This window comes from Oncorhynchus mykiss, chromosome 32, assembly GCF_013265735.2.
Source record: "Oncorhynchus mykiss isolate Arlee chromosome 32, USDA_OmykA_1.1, whole genome shotgun sequence".
NCBI lineage: Eukaryota > Metazoa > Chordata > Actinopteri > Salmoniformes > Salmonidae > Oncorhynchus > Oncorhynchus mykiss.
In genome coordinates, this window is record NC_050572.1 from 13,640,169 (window position 1) to 13,657,719 (window position 17,551).

General features: G+C 47.2%; 1 protein-coding gene across 1 annotated transcript in view; it reads left to right on the forward strand.

Moving 5' to 3' along the window:
* The window catches only part of LOC110487938 (adhesion G protein-coupled receptor B2-like), a 217,402-nt gene that overhangs the window by 132,581 nt on the left and 67,270 nt on the right, over positions 1 to 17,551 (forward strand). Inside the window, exons 19-20 of the mRNA XM_036970608.1 lie at positions 14,136 to 14,235; positions 15,929 to 16,000. Coding sequence (XP_036826503.1) covers positions 14,136 to 14,235; positions 15,929 to 16,000 — 172 coding nt within the window. The remainder of the gene's footprint in view (positions 1 to 14,135; positions 14,236 to 15,928; positions 16,001 to 17,551) is intronic.

Genomic DNA, 17,551 nt, shown 5'->3' on the forward strand with positions numbered 1-17,551 from the left:
AGACACCATTCATGGACCATCTACTCTCAACAACAGACACCATTCATGGACCATCTACTCTCAACAACAGACACCATTCATGGACCACCTACTCACAACAACAGACACCATTCATGGACCATCTACTCTCAACAACAGACACCATTCATGGACCATCTACTCACAACAACAGACACCATTCATGGACCATCTACTCACAACAACAGACACCATTCATGGACCATCTACTCACAACAACAGACACCATTCATGGACCACCTACTCACAGCAACAGACACCATTCATGGACCATCTACTCACAACAACAGACACCATTCATGGACCACCTACTCACAGCAACAGACACCATTCATGGACCATATACTCACAACAACAGACACCATTCATGGACCATCTACTCACAACAACAGACACCATTCATGGACCATCTACTCACAACAACAGACACAATTCATGGACCATCTACTCACAACAACAGACACCATTCATGGACCATCTACTCACAACAACAGACACCATTCATGGACCATCTACTCATAACAACAGACACCATTCATGGACCATCTACTCACAACAACAGACACCATTCATGGACCATCTACTCACAACAACAGACACCATTCATGGACCATCTACTCACAACAACAGACACCATTCATGGACCAACTACTCACAACAACAGACACCATTCATGGACCATCTACTCACAACAACAGACACCATTCATGGACCATCTACTCTCAACAACAGACACCATTCATGGACCATCTACTCACAACAACAGACACCATTCATGGACCATCTACTCTCAACAACAGACACCATTCATGGACCAACTACTCACAACAACAGACACCATTCATGGACCATCTACTCACAGCAACAGACACAATTCATGGACCATCTACTCACAACAACAGACACCAATCATGGACCATCTACTCACAACAACAGACACCATTCATGGACCATCTACTCACAACAACAGACACCATTCATGGACCAACTACTCACAACAACAGACACCATTCATGGACCATCTACTCACAGCAACAGACACAATTCATGGACCATCTACTCACAACAACAGACACCATTCATGGACCATCTACTCTCAAAAACAGACACCATTCATGGACCACCTACTCACAACAACAGACACCATTCATGGACCATCTACTCACAACAACAGACACCATTCATGGACCATCTACTCACAGCAACAGACACCATTCATGGACCACCTACTCACAACAACAGACACCATTCATGGACCATCTACTCACAACAACAGACACCATTCATGGACCATCTACTCACAACAACAGACACCAATCATGGACCATCTACTCACAACAACAGACACCATTCATGGACCATCTACTCTCAACAACAGACACCATTCATGGACCACCTACTCACAACAACAGACACCATTCATGGACCATCTACTCACAACAACAGACACCATTCATGGACCATCTACTCATGGCAACATACACCATTCATGGACCACCTACTCACAACAACAGACACCATTCATGGACCATCTACTCACAACAACAGACACCATTCATGGACCATCTACTCACAACAACAGACACCATTCATGGCCCATCTACTCACAACAACAGACACCATTCATGGACCATCTACTCTCAACAACAGACACCATTCATGGACCACCTACTCACAACAACAGACACCATTCTTGGACCATCTACTCACAACAACAGACACCATTCATGGACCATCTACTCACAGCAACAGACACCATTCATGGACCACCTACTCACAACAACAGACACCATTCATGGACCATCTACTCACAACAACAGACACCATTCATGGACCATCTACTCACAACAACAGACACCATTCATGGACCATCTACTCACAACAACAGACACCATTCATGGACCATCTACTCTCAACAACAGACACCATTCATGGACCACCTACTCACAACAACAGACACCATTCATGGACCATCTACTCACAACAACAGACACCATTCATGGACCATCTACTCACAGCAACAGACACCATTCATGGACCACCTACTCACAACAACAGACACCATTCATGGACCATCTACTCACAACAACAGACACCATTCATGGACCATCTACTCACAACAACAGACACCATTCATGGACCACCTACTCACAACAACAGACACCATTCATGGACCACCTACTCACAACAACAGACACCATTCATGGACCATCTACTCACAGCAACAGACACCATTCATGGACCACCTACTCACAACAACAGACACCATTCATGGACCATCTACTCTCAACAACAGACACCATTCATGGACCACCTACTCACAACAACAGACACCATTCATGGACCATCTACTCACAACAACAGACACCATTCATGGACCATCTACTCACAGCAACAGACACCATTCATGGACCACCTACTCACAACAACAGACACCATTCATGGACCATCTACTCACAACAACAGACACCATTCATGGACCATCTACTCACAACAACAGACACCATTCATGGACCATCTACTCACAACAACAGACACCATTCATGGACCATCTACTCTCAACAACAGACACCATTCATGGACCACCTACTCACAACAACAGACACCATTCATGGACCATCTACTCACAACAACAGACACCATTCATGGACATCTACTCACAGCAACAGACACCATTCATGGACCACCTACTCACAACAACAGACACCATTCATGGACCATCTACTCACAACAACAGACACCATTCATGGACCATCTACTCACAACAACAGACACCATTCATGGACCACCTGCTCACAACAACAGACACCATTCATGGACCACCTACTCACAACAACAGACACCATTCATGGACCATCTACTCACAGCAACAGACACCATTCATGGACCACCTACTCACAACAACAGACACCATTCATGGACCATCTACTCACAACAACAGACACCATTCATGGACCATCTACTCACAACAACAGACACCATTCATGGACCATCTACTCACAACAACAGACACCATTCATGGACCATCTACTCACAACAACAGACACCATTCGTGGACCATCTACTCACAACAACAGACACCATTCATGGACCATCTACTCACAACAACAGACACCATTCATGGACCATCTACTCACAACAACAGACACCATTCATGGACCATCTACTCTCAACAACAGACACCATTCATGGACCATCTACTCACAACAACAGACACCATTCATGGACCACCTACTCACAACAACAGACACCATTCATGGACCATCTACTCACAACAACAGACACCATTCATGTACCATCTACTCACAACAACATACACCCTTCATGGACCATCTACTCTCAACAACAGACACCATTCATGGACCATCTACTCACAACAACAGACACCATTCATGGACCACCTACTCACAACAACAGACACCATTCATGGACCATCTACTCACAACAACAGACACCATTCATGGACCATCTACTCTCAACAACAGGCACCATTCATGGACCATCTACTCTCAACAACAGACACCATTCATGGACCACCTACTCACAACAACAGACACCATTCATGGACCATCTACTCTCAACAACAGACACCATTCATGGACCATCTACTCACAACAACAGACACCATTCATGGACCATCTACTCACAACAACAGACACCATTCATGGACCATCTACTCACAACAACAGACACCATTCATGGACCATCTACTCTCAACAACAGACACCATTCATGGACCACCTACTCACAACAACAGACACCATTCATGGACCATCTACTCACAACAACAGACACCATTCATGGACCATCTACTCTCAACAACCGACACCATTCATGGACCATCTACTCACAACAACAGACACCATTCATGGACCATCTACTCACAACAACAGACACCATTCATGGACCATCTACTCACAACAACAGACACCATTCATGGACCACCTACTCACAACAACAGATACCATTCATGGACCAACTACTCACAACAACAGACACCATTCATGGACCATCTACTCACAACAACAGACACCATTCATGGACCATCTACTCTCAACAACAGACACCATTCATGGACCACCTACTCACAACAACAGACACCATTCATGGACCATCTACTCTCAACAACAGACACCATTCATGGACCACCTACTCACAACAACAGACACCATTCATGGACCATCTACTCACAACAACAGACACCATTCATGGACCATCTACTCACAACAACAGACACCATTCATGGACCATCTACTCTCAACAACAGACACCATTCATGGACCATCTACTCTCAACAACAGACACCATTCATGGACCACCTACTCACAACAACAGACACCATTCATGGACCATCTACTCTCAACAACAGACACCATTCATGGACCATCTACTCACAACAACAGACACCATTCATGGACCATCTACTCACAACAACAGACACCATTCATGGACCATCTACTCACAACAACAGACACCATTCATGGACCATCTACTCTCAACAACAGACACCATTCATGGACCACCTACTCACAACAACAGACACCATTCATGGACCATCTACTCACAACAACAGACACCATTCATGGACCATCTACTCTCAACAACAGACACCATTCATGGACCATCTACTCACAACAACAGACACCATTCATGGACCATCTACTCACAACAACAGACACCATTCATGGACCATCTACTCACAACAACAGACACCATTCATGGACCACCTACTCACAACAACAGATACCATTCATGGACCAACTACTCACAACAACAGACACCATTCATGGACCATCTACTCACAACAACAGACACCATTCATGGACCATCTACTCTCAACAACAGACACCATTCATGGACCACCTACTCACAACAACAGACACCATTCATGGACCATCTACTCTCAACAACAGACACCATTCATGGACCACCTACTCACAACAACAGACACCATTCATGGACCATCTACTCACAACAACAGACACCATTCATGGACCATCTACTCACAACAACAGACACCATTCATGGACCATCTACTCACAACAACAATCACCATTCATGGACCACCTACTCACAACAACAGACACCATTCATGGACCATCTACTCACAACAACAGACACCATTCATGGACCACCTACTCACAACAACAGACACCATTCATGGACCATCTACTCTCAACAACAGACACCATTCATGGACCACCTACTCACAACAACAGACACCATTCATGGACCATCTACTCACAACAACAGACACCATTCATGGACCATCTACTCACAACAACAGACACCATTCATGGACCATCTACTCACAACAACAGACACCATTCATGGACCACCTACTCACAACAACAGACACCATTCATGGACCACCTACTCACAACAACAGACACCATTCATGGACCACCTACTCACAACAACAGACACCATTCATGGACCACCTACTCACAACAACAGACACCATTCATGGACCATCTACTCACAACAACAGACACCATTCATGGACCACCTACTCACAACAACAGACACCATTCATGGACCACCTACTCACAACAACAGACACCATTCATGGACCATCTACTCTCAACAACAGACACCATTCATGGACCATCTACTCACAACAACAGACACCATTCGTGGACCATCTACTGACAACAACAGACACCATTCATGGACCATCTACTCACAACAACAGACACCATTCATGGACCATCTACTCACAACAACAGACACCATTCATGGACCATCTACTCACAACAACCGACACCATTCATGGACCATCTACTCACAACAACACACACCATTCATTGACCACCTACTCACAACAACAGACACCATTCATGGACCACCTACTCACAACAACAGACACCATTCATGGACCACCTACTCACAGCAACAGACACCATTAATGGACCACCTACTCACAACAACAGACACCATTCATGGACCACCTACTCACAACAACAGACACCATTCATGGACCACCTACTCACAGCAACAGACACCATTAATGGACCACCTACTCACAGCAACAGACACCATTCATGGACCATCTACTCACAGCAACAGACACCATTCATGGACCACCTACTCACAGCAACAGACACCATTCATGGACCATCTACTTAAAACATTTGTTTTGTTTTTTCATTATTTTTTGTTTTGTTTTTATTTCACCTATTTAACTAGGCAACTCAGTATAGAACAAATTCTTATTATACGATGACGGCCTACCCCGGCCAAACCCTCCTCTGACCCGGGTGACGCATGGCCAATTGTGTGCCGCCCTATGGGACCACCGATCATGGCCGGTGGTGATACAGCCCGGGAATGAACCAGGGTCTGTAGTGACGCCTCTAGCACTGAGATGCAGTGCCTTAGACCGCTGCTCCACTCTGGAGCAAAATGATGTGGTTGTTCCAGCCATGGTTGTTCTAGTGATTCTATGTCTATGGATTCAGGCTGTTTACACTTAGAAGAGATCTGATGGAGAAAGAGGAGTCTCACAAAGAAGCAGACACACAAAGAGAGACACACGTACGCTTGTATGCCTTGAACTCTCTTTCAAATAACCCTGAACACACACAAACACCGATAGGCAACAGCTGTATCTATTTAATTCTCCACATATGTTAATGAGCGAGTGAAGAGGCTTTTTACAACAGGAGCAGACGACCCTTCATGACCTTTTATTGGAACTAGACCGAGGCCTTGTGTTCCACTGTACAAACACTCCCACACATGTTTCCATTTACCATGCATTGTAGAGACTCAAACGTCAAGAGGTGTCAACATCAATGGCATAAATTCCACTCTGTCTACTTAGAGGCATTGAATGAAGATAGATCTGGTAGCTACTGTTGAACTATCTTCCGGGATGAAATGATTGACAAAGGATTCTGATAATGTTTAGGGATTTATAATATGTAGAGAATTTAGAAATAGACTGAGGTCATGCTCCACGCATAGCGTTTCCATCTGATTCATTAACAGAATGTGCACACACACACACACACACACCGATACACACCGATACACACCCACAGTACAGTAGAGAGGTTTCTTCTGTTCCCTGGTCTGTAATTACATCAGCAGTGATTTTCCATTGGTATTCATCCAAAGATTCATCCAAAGATTCATCCAAAGATTCATCCAAATGAGTACGGTTACATGCAGTCAAATTAATTGAATAGTTTATGATTAAAACGTCTAAAAGATTTACAAGAAGAATGATTTCCCTAATAATTCTGTTGACATGGAAACATCTGAAATCAGGCTACCTGATGGGACTTCACCTAAATGCAGAAAATTGGCAACGAATATAAACGTTCTACCATAGCAGCCATGTTATTACTGTGAGGCCTATTTGATTCTGAGTTCAGACACATATAGAGTTTAATGTACTTTTTATTTTGCTCACTTCACTCATGTAATCAGATGGAGGCTTCAACATGTTTATGTCCTAATAATCTTAATAATTCTAAAGATCAGAAGATTGGCTGTTTTTATCGGCGAGTGCTTACTTCCATTTTGACCTTACTCTGATTAGCAGAGTAAATTGTTTACTCGGCCTGATACCATAATCAGTTTAATATCAAATTATTAGTGCACATGTAAACATACTCAATGTGCTCCCAGCCAAATCCATGCTTTCATTCCCCTGCAAATGTATTTGATCTCTCTCTTCTCTCTCTTCCCTCCATGGTCCTGTGATGACATGATCACTCACAAACATGCACGTCAACATGCAATCAATCCCTCCCCCTTGCAAATACTGCCCCTATTGTGGAGTAGGCTTCTACGTAAATGGGCTTCAATGGGCTTCAGAAACAGAGATTGACAGACAGACAGACAGACAGACAGACAGACAGACAGACAGACAGACAGACAGACAGACAGACAGACACACACACACATTCCGTCCATGTTGTCATTAGTGTTAGTGCAATTTTATGAAGCTGTAGGGATGTGGATGGCACTAAGGCAATGAGCTGTGCTGGGGGGCTAATGTAGCATAGCCACGCTACGCACGACCCCATCATTCTGCACTGAGCATTACACACACACACACACATACACACACACACACACACACACACACACACACACACAGCAGCAGCAGTAGCAAGCCTCACTTTAACAGTCTAGTGGTGCTCTCTCCATGTCTAAACTCAGTAGCTTCGTTGGTTGCTTCTGATGAGAGGACAAGTACTCTGGGAGTCAATAAAGCACACACACACACAGCGATATCAATAAAAACACTTACTTCAATGTGCACACCGCTTTCAACACACATATAGAGCATTCAACACTCTGCCTTAATATCACACCCTAACACACCCACAAGCCCTAGCTGTGACATGACTACTCTCTCCTGGTTCTTGCAGGCATCACTGATCTCTGAGGCTTATGGGAAATTACCTAATGAGAGCCCAGACTGGCCAAACGAAGAAGAGTTGAACAGACTATCTGGACTGTCCCAAACATACGCACACTAACACATCATCACTAACAGTTTGTACACTGAAAACATATACACACAAACACGCACACACACACACACACACACACACACACACACACACACACACACACACACACACACACACACACACACACACACACACACACACACACACACACACACACACACACACACACACTGTGGGAGAGAGACAGTTGGTCCTGGCAGTGCCCGTCATGTTTAGTAATCCGTGTTAGCCAGACACATTATTATCCTGCTTTAAGATTATTCAGCATCCTCTTCTCCCTTTCTTTGTTCACTTTCTCTCGCTGCTCCCTCATTGTTTCTCTCTCTCTCTTCCTCTATCTCTCTTCCTCTCTCTCTCTCTCTCTTCCTCTCTCCCTCTTCCTCTCTCTCTCTTCCTCTCTCTCTCTTCCTCAATCTCTCTTCCTCTCTCTCTTCCTCTCTCCCTCTTCCTCTCTCTCTTCCTCTCTCTCTCTTCCTCTCTCCCTCTTTCTCTCTCCCTCTTCCTCTCTCCCTCTTCCTCTCTCTCTCCCTCTCTCCCTCTTCCTCTCTCATTATTCCTCCCTCTTCCTCTCTCCCTCTTCCTCTCTCCTTCTTCCTCTCCATTTCTTCCTCTCTCCCTCTTCCTCTCTCTCTCTCTTCCTCTCTAACTCTTCCTCTCTCCCTCTTCATCTCTCTCTCTTCCTCTCTCCCTCTCCTCTCTCTCTTCCTCCCTCTCTCTTCCTCTCTCGTTATTCCTCCCTCTCTCCCTCTTGCTCTCTCTCTCTTCCTCTCTCGTTATTCCTCCATCTCTCCCTCTTCCTCTCTCTCTCTTCCTCTCGCCTTCTTCCTCTTTCTCTCTTCCTCTCTGTCTCTTCTTCTCTCTCTCTTCCTCTCTCTCTCTTCCTCTCTCCTTCTTCCTCTCTCTCTCTTCCTCTCTCCCTCTTCCTCTCTCCTTCTTCCTCTCTCTCTCTTCCTCTCTCCCTCTTCCTCTCTCTCTCTTCCTCTCTCCTTCTTCCTCTCTCTCTCTTCCTCTCTCGTTATTCAACCCTCTTTCCCTCTTCCTCTCGCCTTCTTCCTCTCTCTCTCTCTTCCTCTCTCCCTCTTCCTCTCTCCCTCTTCCTCTCTCCCTCTTCCTCTCTCTCTCTTCCTCTCTCTCTTCCTCCCTCCCTCTTCCTCCCTCTCTCTTCCTCATTCTCTCTTCCTCTCTCATTATTCCTCCCTCTCTCCCTCTTCCTCTCTCTCTCTTCCTCTCTCCTTCTTCCTCTCTCTCTCTTCCTCTCGCATAATTCTTCCTCTCTGTCTCTTCCTCTCTCCCTCTTCCTCTCTCCTTCTTCCTCTCTCTCTCTTCCTCTCTCTCTCTTCCTCTCTCCTTCTTCCTCTCTCCTTATTCCTCTCTCCCTCTTCCTCGCTATTTCTTCCTCTTTCTCTTCCTCTTTCCCTCTTCCTCTATCCTTCTTCTTCTATCCTTCTTCCTCTCTCTCTCTTCATCTCTCTCTCTTCCTCTCGTTTCCTCTCCCCCTCTCTCTCTTCCTCTCTCTCTATTCCTCCCTCACTCTTCATCTCTCTCTCTTCCTCTCTCTCTCTTCCTCTCTCTCTCCCTCTCTCCCTCTTCCTCTCTCATTATTCCTCCCTCTCTCCCTCTTCCTCTCTCCCTCTTCCTCTCTCCTTCTTCCTCTCTATTTCTTCCTCTCTCCCTCTTCCTCTCTCTCTCTCTTCCTCTCTCCCTCTTCCTCTCTCCCTCTTCATCTCTCTCTCTTCCTCTCTCCCTCTCCCTCTCTCTCTTCCTCCCTCTCTCTTCCTCTCTCGTTATTCCTCCCTCTCTCCCTCTTGCTCTCTCTCTCTTCCTCTCTCGTTATTCCTCCCTCTCTCCCTCTTCCTCTCTCTCTCTTCCTCTCGCCTTGTTCCTCTCTCTCTCTTCCTCTCTGTCTCTTCCTCTCTCTCTCTTCCTCTCTCTCTCTTCCTCTCTCTCTCTTCCTCTCTCCCTCTTCCTCTCTCTCTTCCTTCCTCCCTCTTCCTCTCTCTCTCTTCCTCTATCCCTCTTCCTCTCTCCTTCTTCCTCTCTCTCTCTTCCTCTCTCGTTATTCCTCCCTCTCTCCCTCTTCCTCTCTCTCTCTTCCTCTCGCCTTCTTCCTCTCTCTCTTCCTCTCGCCTTCTTCCTCTCTCTCTCTTCCTCTCTCCCTCTTCCTCTCTCCCTCTTCCTCTCTCCCTCTTCCTCTCTCTCTCTTCCTCTCTCTCTCTTCCTCCCTCTCTCTTCCTCTCTCCCTCTTCCTCCCTCTCTCTTCCTCTCTCTCTCTTCCTCTCTCGTTATTCTTCCCTCTCTCCCTCTTCCTCTCTCTCTCTCTTCCTCTCTCCTTCTTCCTCTCTCTCTCTTCCTCTCGCATAATTCTTCCTCTCTGTCTCTTCCCCTCTCCCTCTTCCTCTCTCCTTCTTCCTCTCTCTCTCTTCCTCTCTCCCTCTTCCTCTCTCCTTCTTCCTCTCGCCTTCTTCCTCTCTCTCTCTTCCTCTCGCCTTCTTCCTCTCTCTCTCTTCCTCTCTCCCTCTTCCTCTCTCCCTCTTCCTCTCTCCCTCTTCCTCTCTCTCCCTCCCTCTCTCTTCCTCTCTCCCTCTTCCTCCCTCTCTCTTCCTCTCTTTCTCTTCCTCTCTCTCTCTTCCTCTCGCTTCCTCTCCCCCTCTCTCGCTTCCTCTCTCTCTTTTTCCTCCCTCACTCTTCATCTCTCTCTCTCTTCCTCTCTCCCTCTTCCTCTCTCTCTCTTCCTCCCTCTCTCTTCCTCTCTCCCTCTTCCTCCCTCTCTCTTCCTCTCTCCCTCTTCCTCTCTCTCTCTTCCTGTCTCTCTCTTCCTCTCTCTCTCCTCTTCTCTCTTTCTTTATCTGTCACGGCATTCTGTCATGATCTTTGTATTCTGACTTGTTGTCCATTGCTGCTACTTTGAGGTTTGTTAAATATTTTTCTTCTTTCTTTTTCTCCTTTCTGTGTCCCTCTCCCTATCTTTTTGTCCGTGTGTCCATTATGTATGTCCTTCTGTGATTTTCACCTTTGTTTGCAACTGCACTGCCCATCCATTCCTCACCTTCATGTGTGTGAATGTGTATATGTGGTTTGCACCCCATTGCTCCCATTACTTGTTGAATGTGTGTGTTTCTGGGTCTGTGTTTGTCTTTATCCTCCCCTTCCTCTCCCCTGTGTGTCTGTCCTCCCCATCCTCTCCTCCTGTGTGTCTGTCCTCCCCATCCTCTCCTCCTGTGTGTCTGTCCTCCCCATCCTCTCCCCTATGTGTCTGTCCTCCCCATCCTCTACCCCTGTGTCTCTGTCCTCCCCATCCTCTCCCCTGTGTCTCTGTCCTCCCCATCCTCTCCCCCTGTGTCTCTGTCCTCCCCATCCTCTCCCCTGTGTGTCTGTCCTCCCCATCCTCTCCCCCTGTGTGTCTGTCCTCCCCATCCTCTCCTCCTGTGTGTCTGTCCTCCCCATCCTCTCCCCCTGTGTGTCCTCCTCCTCCATCCTGTCTGTGTCGTCCTCCTCCATCCTGTCTGTGTCCTCCTCCTCCTCCTCCATCCTTTCTGTGTCCTCCTCCTACATCCTGTCTGTGTCCTCCTCCATCCTGTGTCCTCCTCCTACATCCTGTCTGTGTCATCCTCCTCCATCCTGTCTGTGTCCTCCTCCATCCTGCCTGTGTCGTCCTCCTCCATCCTGCCTGTGTCGTCCTCCTCCATCCTGTCTCTGTCCTTTTCCTCCATCCTGTCTGTGTCCTCCTCCATCCTGTCTGTGTTGTCCTCCTGCTCCATCCTGTGACGTCCTCCTCCATCCTGTCTGTGTCGTCCTCCTCCATCCTGTCTGTGTCCTCCTCCTCCATCCTGTCTGTGTCCTCCTCCTCCATCATGTCTGTGTCCTCTTCCATCCTGTCTGTGTCCTCCTCCATCCTGTCTGTGTCCTCCTCCATCATGTCTGTGTCCTCCTCCTCCATCATGTCTGTGTCCTCCTCCTCCATCCTGTCTGTGTCCTCCTCCATCCTGTCTGTGTCCTCCTCCATCCTGTGTCTGTCCTTCTCCTCCATCATGTCTGTGTCGTCGTCCTCCTCCATCCTGTGTCGTTATCCTCCATCCTGTCTGTGACGTCCTCCTCCATCCTGTCTGTGTCCTCCTCCTCCATCCTTTCTGTGTCCTCCTCCATCCTTTCTGTGTCCTCCTCCATCCTGTCTGTGTCCTCCTCCTCCATCCTGTCTGTGTCCTCCTCCTCCATCATGTCTGTGTCCTCCTCCTCCATCCTGTCTGTGTCCTCCTCCTCCATCCTGTCTGTGTCCTCCTCCTCCATCCTGTCTGTGTCCTCCTCCATCCTGTCTGTGTGCTCCTCCATCCTGTCTGTGTCCTCCTCCTCCATCCTGTCTGTCTCCTCCTCCTCCATCCTGTCTGTGTCCTCCTCCTCCATCCTTTCTGTGTCCTAAAGTCCACCAGTTGAGGCGTCGCGTAGCAGACTGCTCCTGAAATGCTCCAAGTGTGGTGTGATCTCAAGTACAGCTCTCTCCAGCTCTACTGCCAGCAATGCCATGTTAGTCAAAACGACTCTCACACACCAAAACTTACCCTCACACATCAAAAGATTCCCTTACACATTGAAAGATACCCTCACACACCAAAACTTACCCTCACACATCGAAAGATACCCTCACACATCGAAAGATACCCTCGCACATCGAAATATACCCTCACACATCGAAAGATACCCTCACACACTGAAACTTACCCTCCCACATCAAAAGATACCCTCACACATCCAAAGATACCCTCACACACCGAAACATACCCTCACACACGGAAACATAACCTCACACACACGCACATATACACTCTCTCTTTTTTCCGTCTCTTACTCTCTCCTTCTCCCTCTATCTCCATCTCTCTCAGTATCTCTATCGCTATCTCTATCAGTATCTCTCTCTCCATATTTTCTCTATCCCTCTCCCTCTCCCTCCCTCTCTCCCTCTCCCTCTCCCTCTCCCTCTCCCTCCCTCTCTCCCTCTCTCCCTCTCCCTCTCCCTCCCTCTCTCCCTCTCTCCCTCTCTCCCTCTCTCCCTCTCACACTCACACACAATCTCAGTTACAGCTGTCAGTTACTTGTCTCTCACTTGGTCGTGTTCTGCATCTATCACACAGTCTGGAGGTCACTGTGGCTTTCAGTATGCCTGATGTGTGTGTCACTGTGGGTGCACCTGCATACGTGTTTGTCACTGTGAGTGTGCCTGCAAATGTTTGTGTGTAAGCGTGTGCATGTGTCATGAGGGTGTCGCCGTCCCAGATTCTAAAGGTTGAAGTACTCTCCTTCCTCCCCTCTACCCCTTCTCTTCCTCCTCCCCTCTCCCCCTTCTCTACCTCCTCCCCTCTACCCCTTCTCTCCCTTCTCTCCTCTCCCCTCTCCCTTCATCTCCTTACCTCCTCCCCTCTCCCCCTCCTCTCTCTCTCCACTCCCTCCTCTCCTCTCCCCCTCCTCTAACTATCCTCTCCCACCTCCCATCTCCCTCTCCCTCCTCCCCTCCTCCCCTCTTTCCCTCCTCTACCCCTCCTCTCCCCCTCCTCTAACTATCCTCTCCTTCCTCCCATCTCCCTCTCCTTCCCCTCTCTACCCCTCCTCTCTCCTCTTGTCGTTCTTCTCTCTCAGGGCGTCCCTGTGGAGTTCCTGTGTAGTTCTCCCTCTGCTGGCTCTGACCTGGATGTCTGCTGTGTTGGCCATCACTGACCGCCGCTCCACACTGTTCCAGGTACACTTTTCTGTTTTCACACGTACGCACATCTGCATGCACACATCTGCACACACACACACACACACACACACACACACACACACACACACACACACACACACACACACACACAAACACGTATCCAAGCTTGTATAACAATGTACTGTATACACTCTTTCAAACTCACTAACCTTTGCATGCACTCATACACACACTGATACACACACTCATAAACCAACTAGCTCTCGCAGTCTCATGTCAGAATTGGACTTTCATCCATGTTTCTTAAATGTCATATTTCAAAGTTGTTCCAAAACTCACATTTCAAAATGTTCAAAAGGTTAAGTTTAGGCATTAAGTTGTAATTTCTAAGGTTAGGGTTTAGGTTTGGGAAAGGCTTTAAACAGAAATCTGAAAAACACCTTTCTATTCCTGGATTAGACCATGCAACCATTTGCACCAGAGGCAGATGCTTAGGCAGACACTACTGTCTATTCATCATCCTCATCCACAGCACCCAAGCAAAACCCAAACCTACTTGTAGCTAACAGCGCTCACTGTTGCCACCAGTTGCCCGATCTCCATGTCATCTCCTGACATCCTCACTTGAATACTGACTGGAATACTGACTGGAATACTGACTGGAATACTGACTGATCTCCATATCATCTCCTGACATCCTCACTGGAATACTGACTGGAATACTGACTGATCTCCATGTCATCTCCTGACATCCTCACTGGAATAATGACTGGAATACTGACTGGAATACTGACTGGAATACTGACTGGAATACTGACTGATCTCCATGTCATCTCCTGACATCCTCACAGGAAAACTGACTGGAATACTGACTGGAATACTGACTGGAATACTGACTGGAATACTGACTGATCTCCATGTCATCTCCTGACATCCTCACTGGAATACTGACTGGAATACTGACTGGAATACTGACTGATCTCCATGTCATCTCCTGACATCCTCACTGGAATACTGACTGGAATACTGACTGATCTCCATGTCATCTCCTGACATCCTCACTGGAATACTGACTGGAATACTGACTGATCTCCATGTCATCTCCTGACATCCTCACTGGAACATTGACTGGAACAATGACTGGAATACTGACTGGAATACTGACTGGAATACTGACTGATCTCCATGTCATCTCCTGACATCCTCACTGAAATACTGACTGGAATACTGACTGATTTCCATGTCATCTCCTGACATCCTCACTCGAATACTGACTTATAGCACGGGTCCTGGCTGCATTCAAACTCTCATACACACACTGATACACACACTGATACACACTGATACACACACTGATACACACACTGATACACACACTGAAACACACTGATACACACACTGATACACACACTGATACACGCACTGATACACACACTGATACACACACTGATACACGCACTGATACACACACTGATACACACACTGATACACACACTGATACACACACGGATACACACACTGATACACACACTGATAAACACACTGATACACACACTGATACACACACTGATACACACACTGAAACACACTCATACTCTCTGTCATTGTCACTGTCTCTCTCTCTCTCCCCCTATCTCCCCCTCTCTCTCTCTCTCTCTCTACCTCTCTCGCTCTATCTCTCTGACTCTCTCTTTCTATGGTAACTGACAGACGTTCTAATCTCTTTCAGGTTCTGTTTGCTGTCTTTGACTCTGTCCAGGGTTTCGTCATCATTACTGTCCACTGTGCCATGCGCCGCGAGGTTAGTGTGTGTCTGTGTGTGTCTGTGTGTGTCTGAGTGTGTCTGTGTGTTTCTGTGTGTTTACTGTATGCAGGTATATGAAGAAATTCCATTTAATTCCTGAATTGAAACCCAAACCCTGCGTACAGTACCAGCTAGCTAGATCGACAGAGGTTCAGCCCACACAGTACAAGCCTGCTAGATCAACAGAGGTTCAGCCCAGACAGTACCAGCTAGCTAGATAGACAGAGGTTCAGCCCAGACAGTACCAGCTAGCTAGATAGAAAGAGGTTCAGCCCAGACAGTACCAGCTAGCTAGATAGACAGAAGTTCAGCCCAGACAGTACCAGCTAGCTAGATAGACAGAAGTTCAGCCCAGACAGTACCATCTAGCTAGATAGACAGAAGTTCAGAACAGACAGTACCAGCTAGCTAGATAGACAGAGGTTCAGCCCAGACAGTACCAGCTAGCTAGATAGACAGAGATTCAGCCCAGACAGTACCAGCTAGCTAGATAGACAGAGGTTCAGCCCAGACAGTACCAGCTAGCTAGATAGACAGAGGTTCAGCCCAGACAGTACCAGCTAGCTAGATAGACAGAGGTTCAGCCCAGACAGTACCAGCTACCTAGATAGACAGAGATTCAGCCCAGACAGTACCAGCTAGCTAGATAGACAGAGGTTCAGCCCAGACAGTACCAGCTAGATAGATAGACAGAGGTTCAGCCCAGACAGTACAAGCTAGCTAGATAGACAGAAGTTCAGCCTATACAGTACCAGCTAGCTAGATAGACCGAGGTTCAGCCCAGACAGTACCAGCTAGCTAGATAGACAGAGGTTCAGCCCAGACAGTACCAGCTAGCTAGGTAGACAGAGGTTCAGCCCAGACAGTACAAGCTAGCTAGATAGACAGAGGTTCAGCCCAGACAGTACCAGTTAGCTAGATAGACAGAGGTTCAGCCCAGACAGTACCAGCTAGCTAGATAGACAGAGGTTCAGCTCAGACAGTACCAGCTAGCTAGATAGACAGAAGTTCAGCCCAGACAGTACCAGCTAGCTAGATAGACAGAGGTTCAGCCCAGACAGTACCAGCTAGCTAGATAGACAGAAGTTCAGCCCAGACAGTACCAGCTAGCTAGATAGACAGAGGTTCAGCCCAGACAGTACCAGCTAGCTAGATAGACAAAAGTTCAGCCCAGACAGTACCAGCTAGCTAGATAGACAGAGGTTCAGCCCAGACAGTACCAGCTAGCTAGATAGACAGAAGTTCAGCCCAGACAGTACCAGCTAGCTAGATAGACAGAGGTTCAGCCCAGACAGTACCAGCTAGCTAGATAGACAGAAGTTCAGCCCAGACAGTACCAGCTAGCTAGATAGACAGAGGTTCAGCTCAGACATGGAAGGATTACTCTGCTTCAGCCTATATTAATATAATAGAATATTGTCCAGATGATCCAGGGCTCCTATAAAGAGATTAGTAAGACACTGTATGAATTAAGACGATAAGTCCCCAGTCGAATGCCCTCACTGTCCATTCTCAACAGACACACACAGAGTCTCGAAATACCCATTT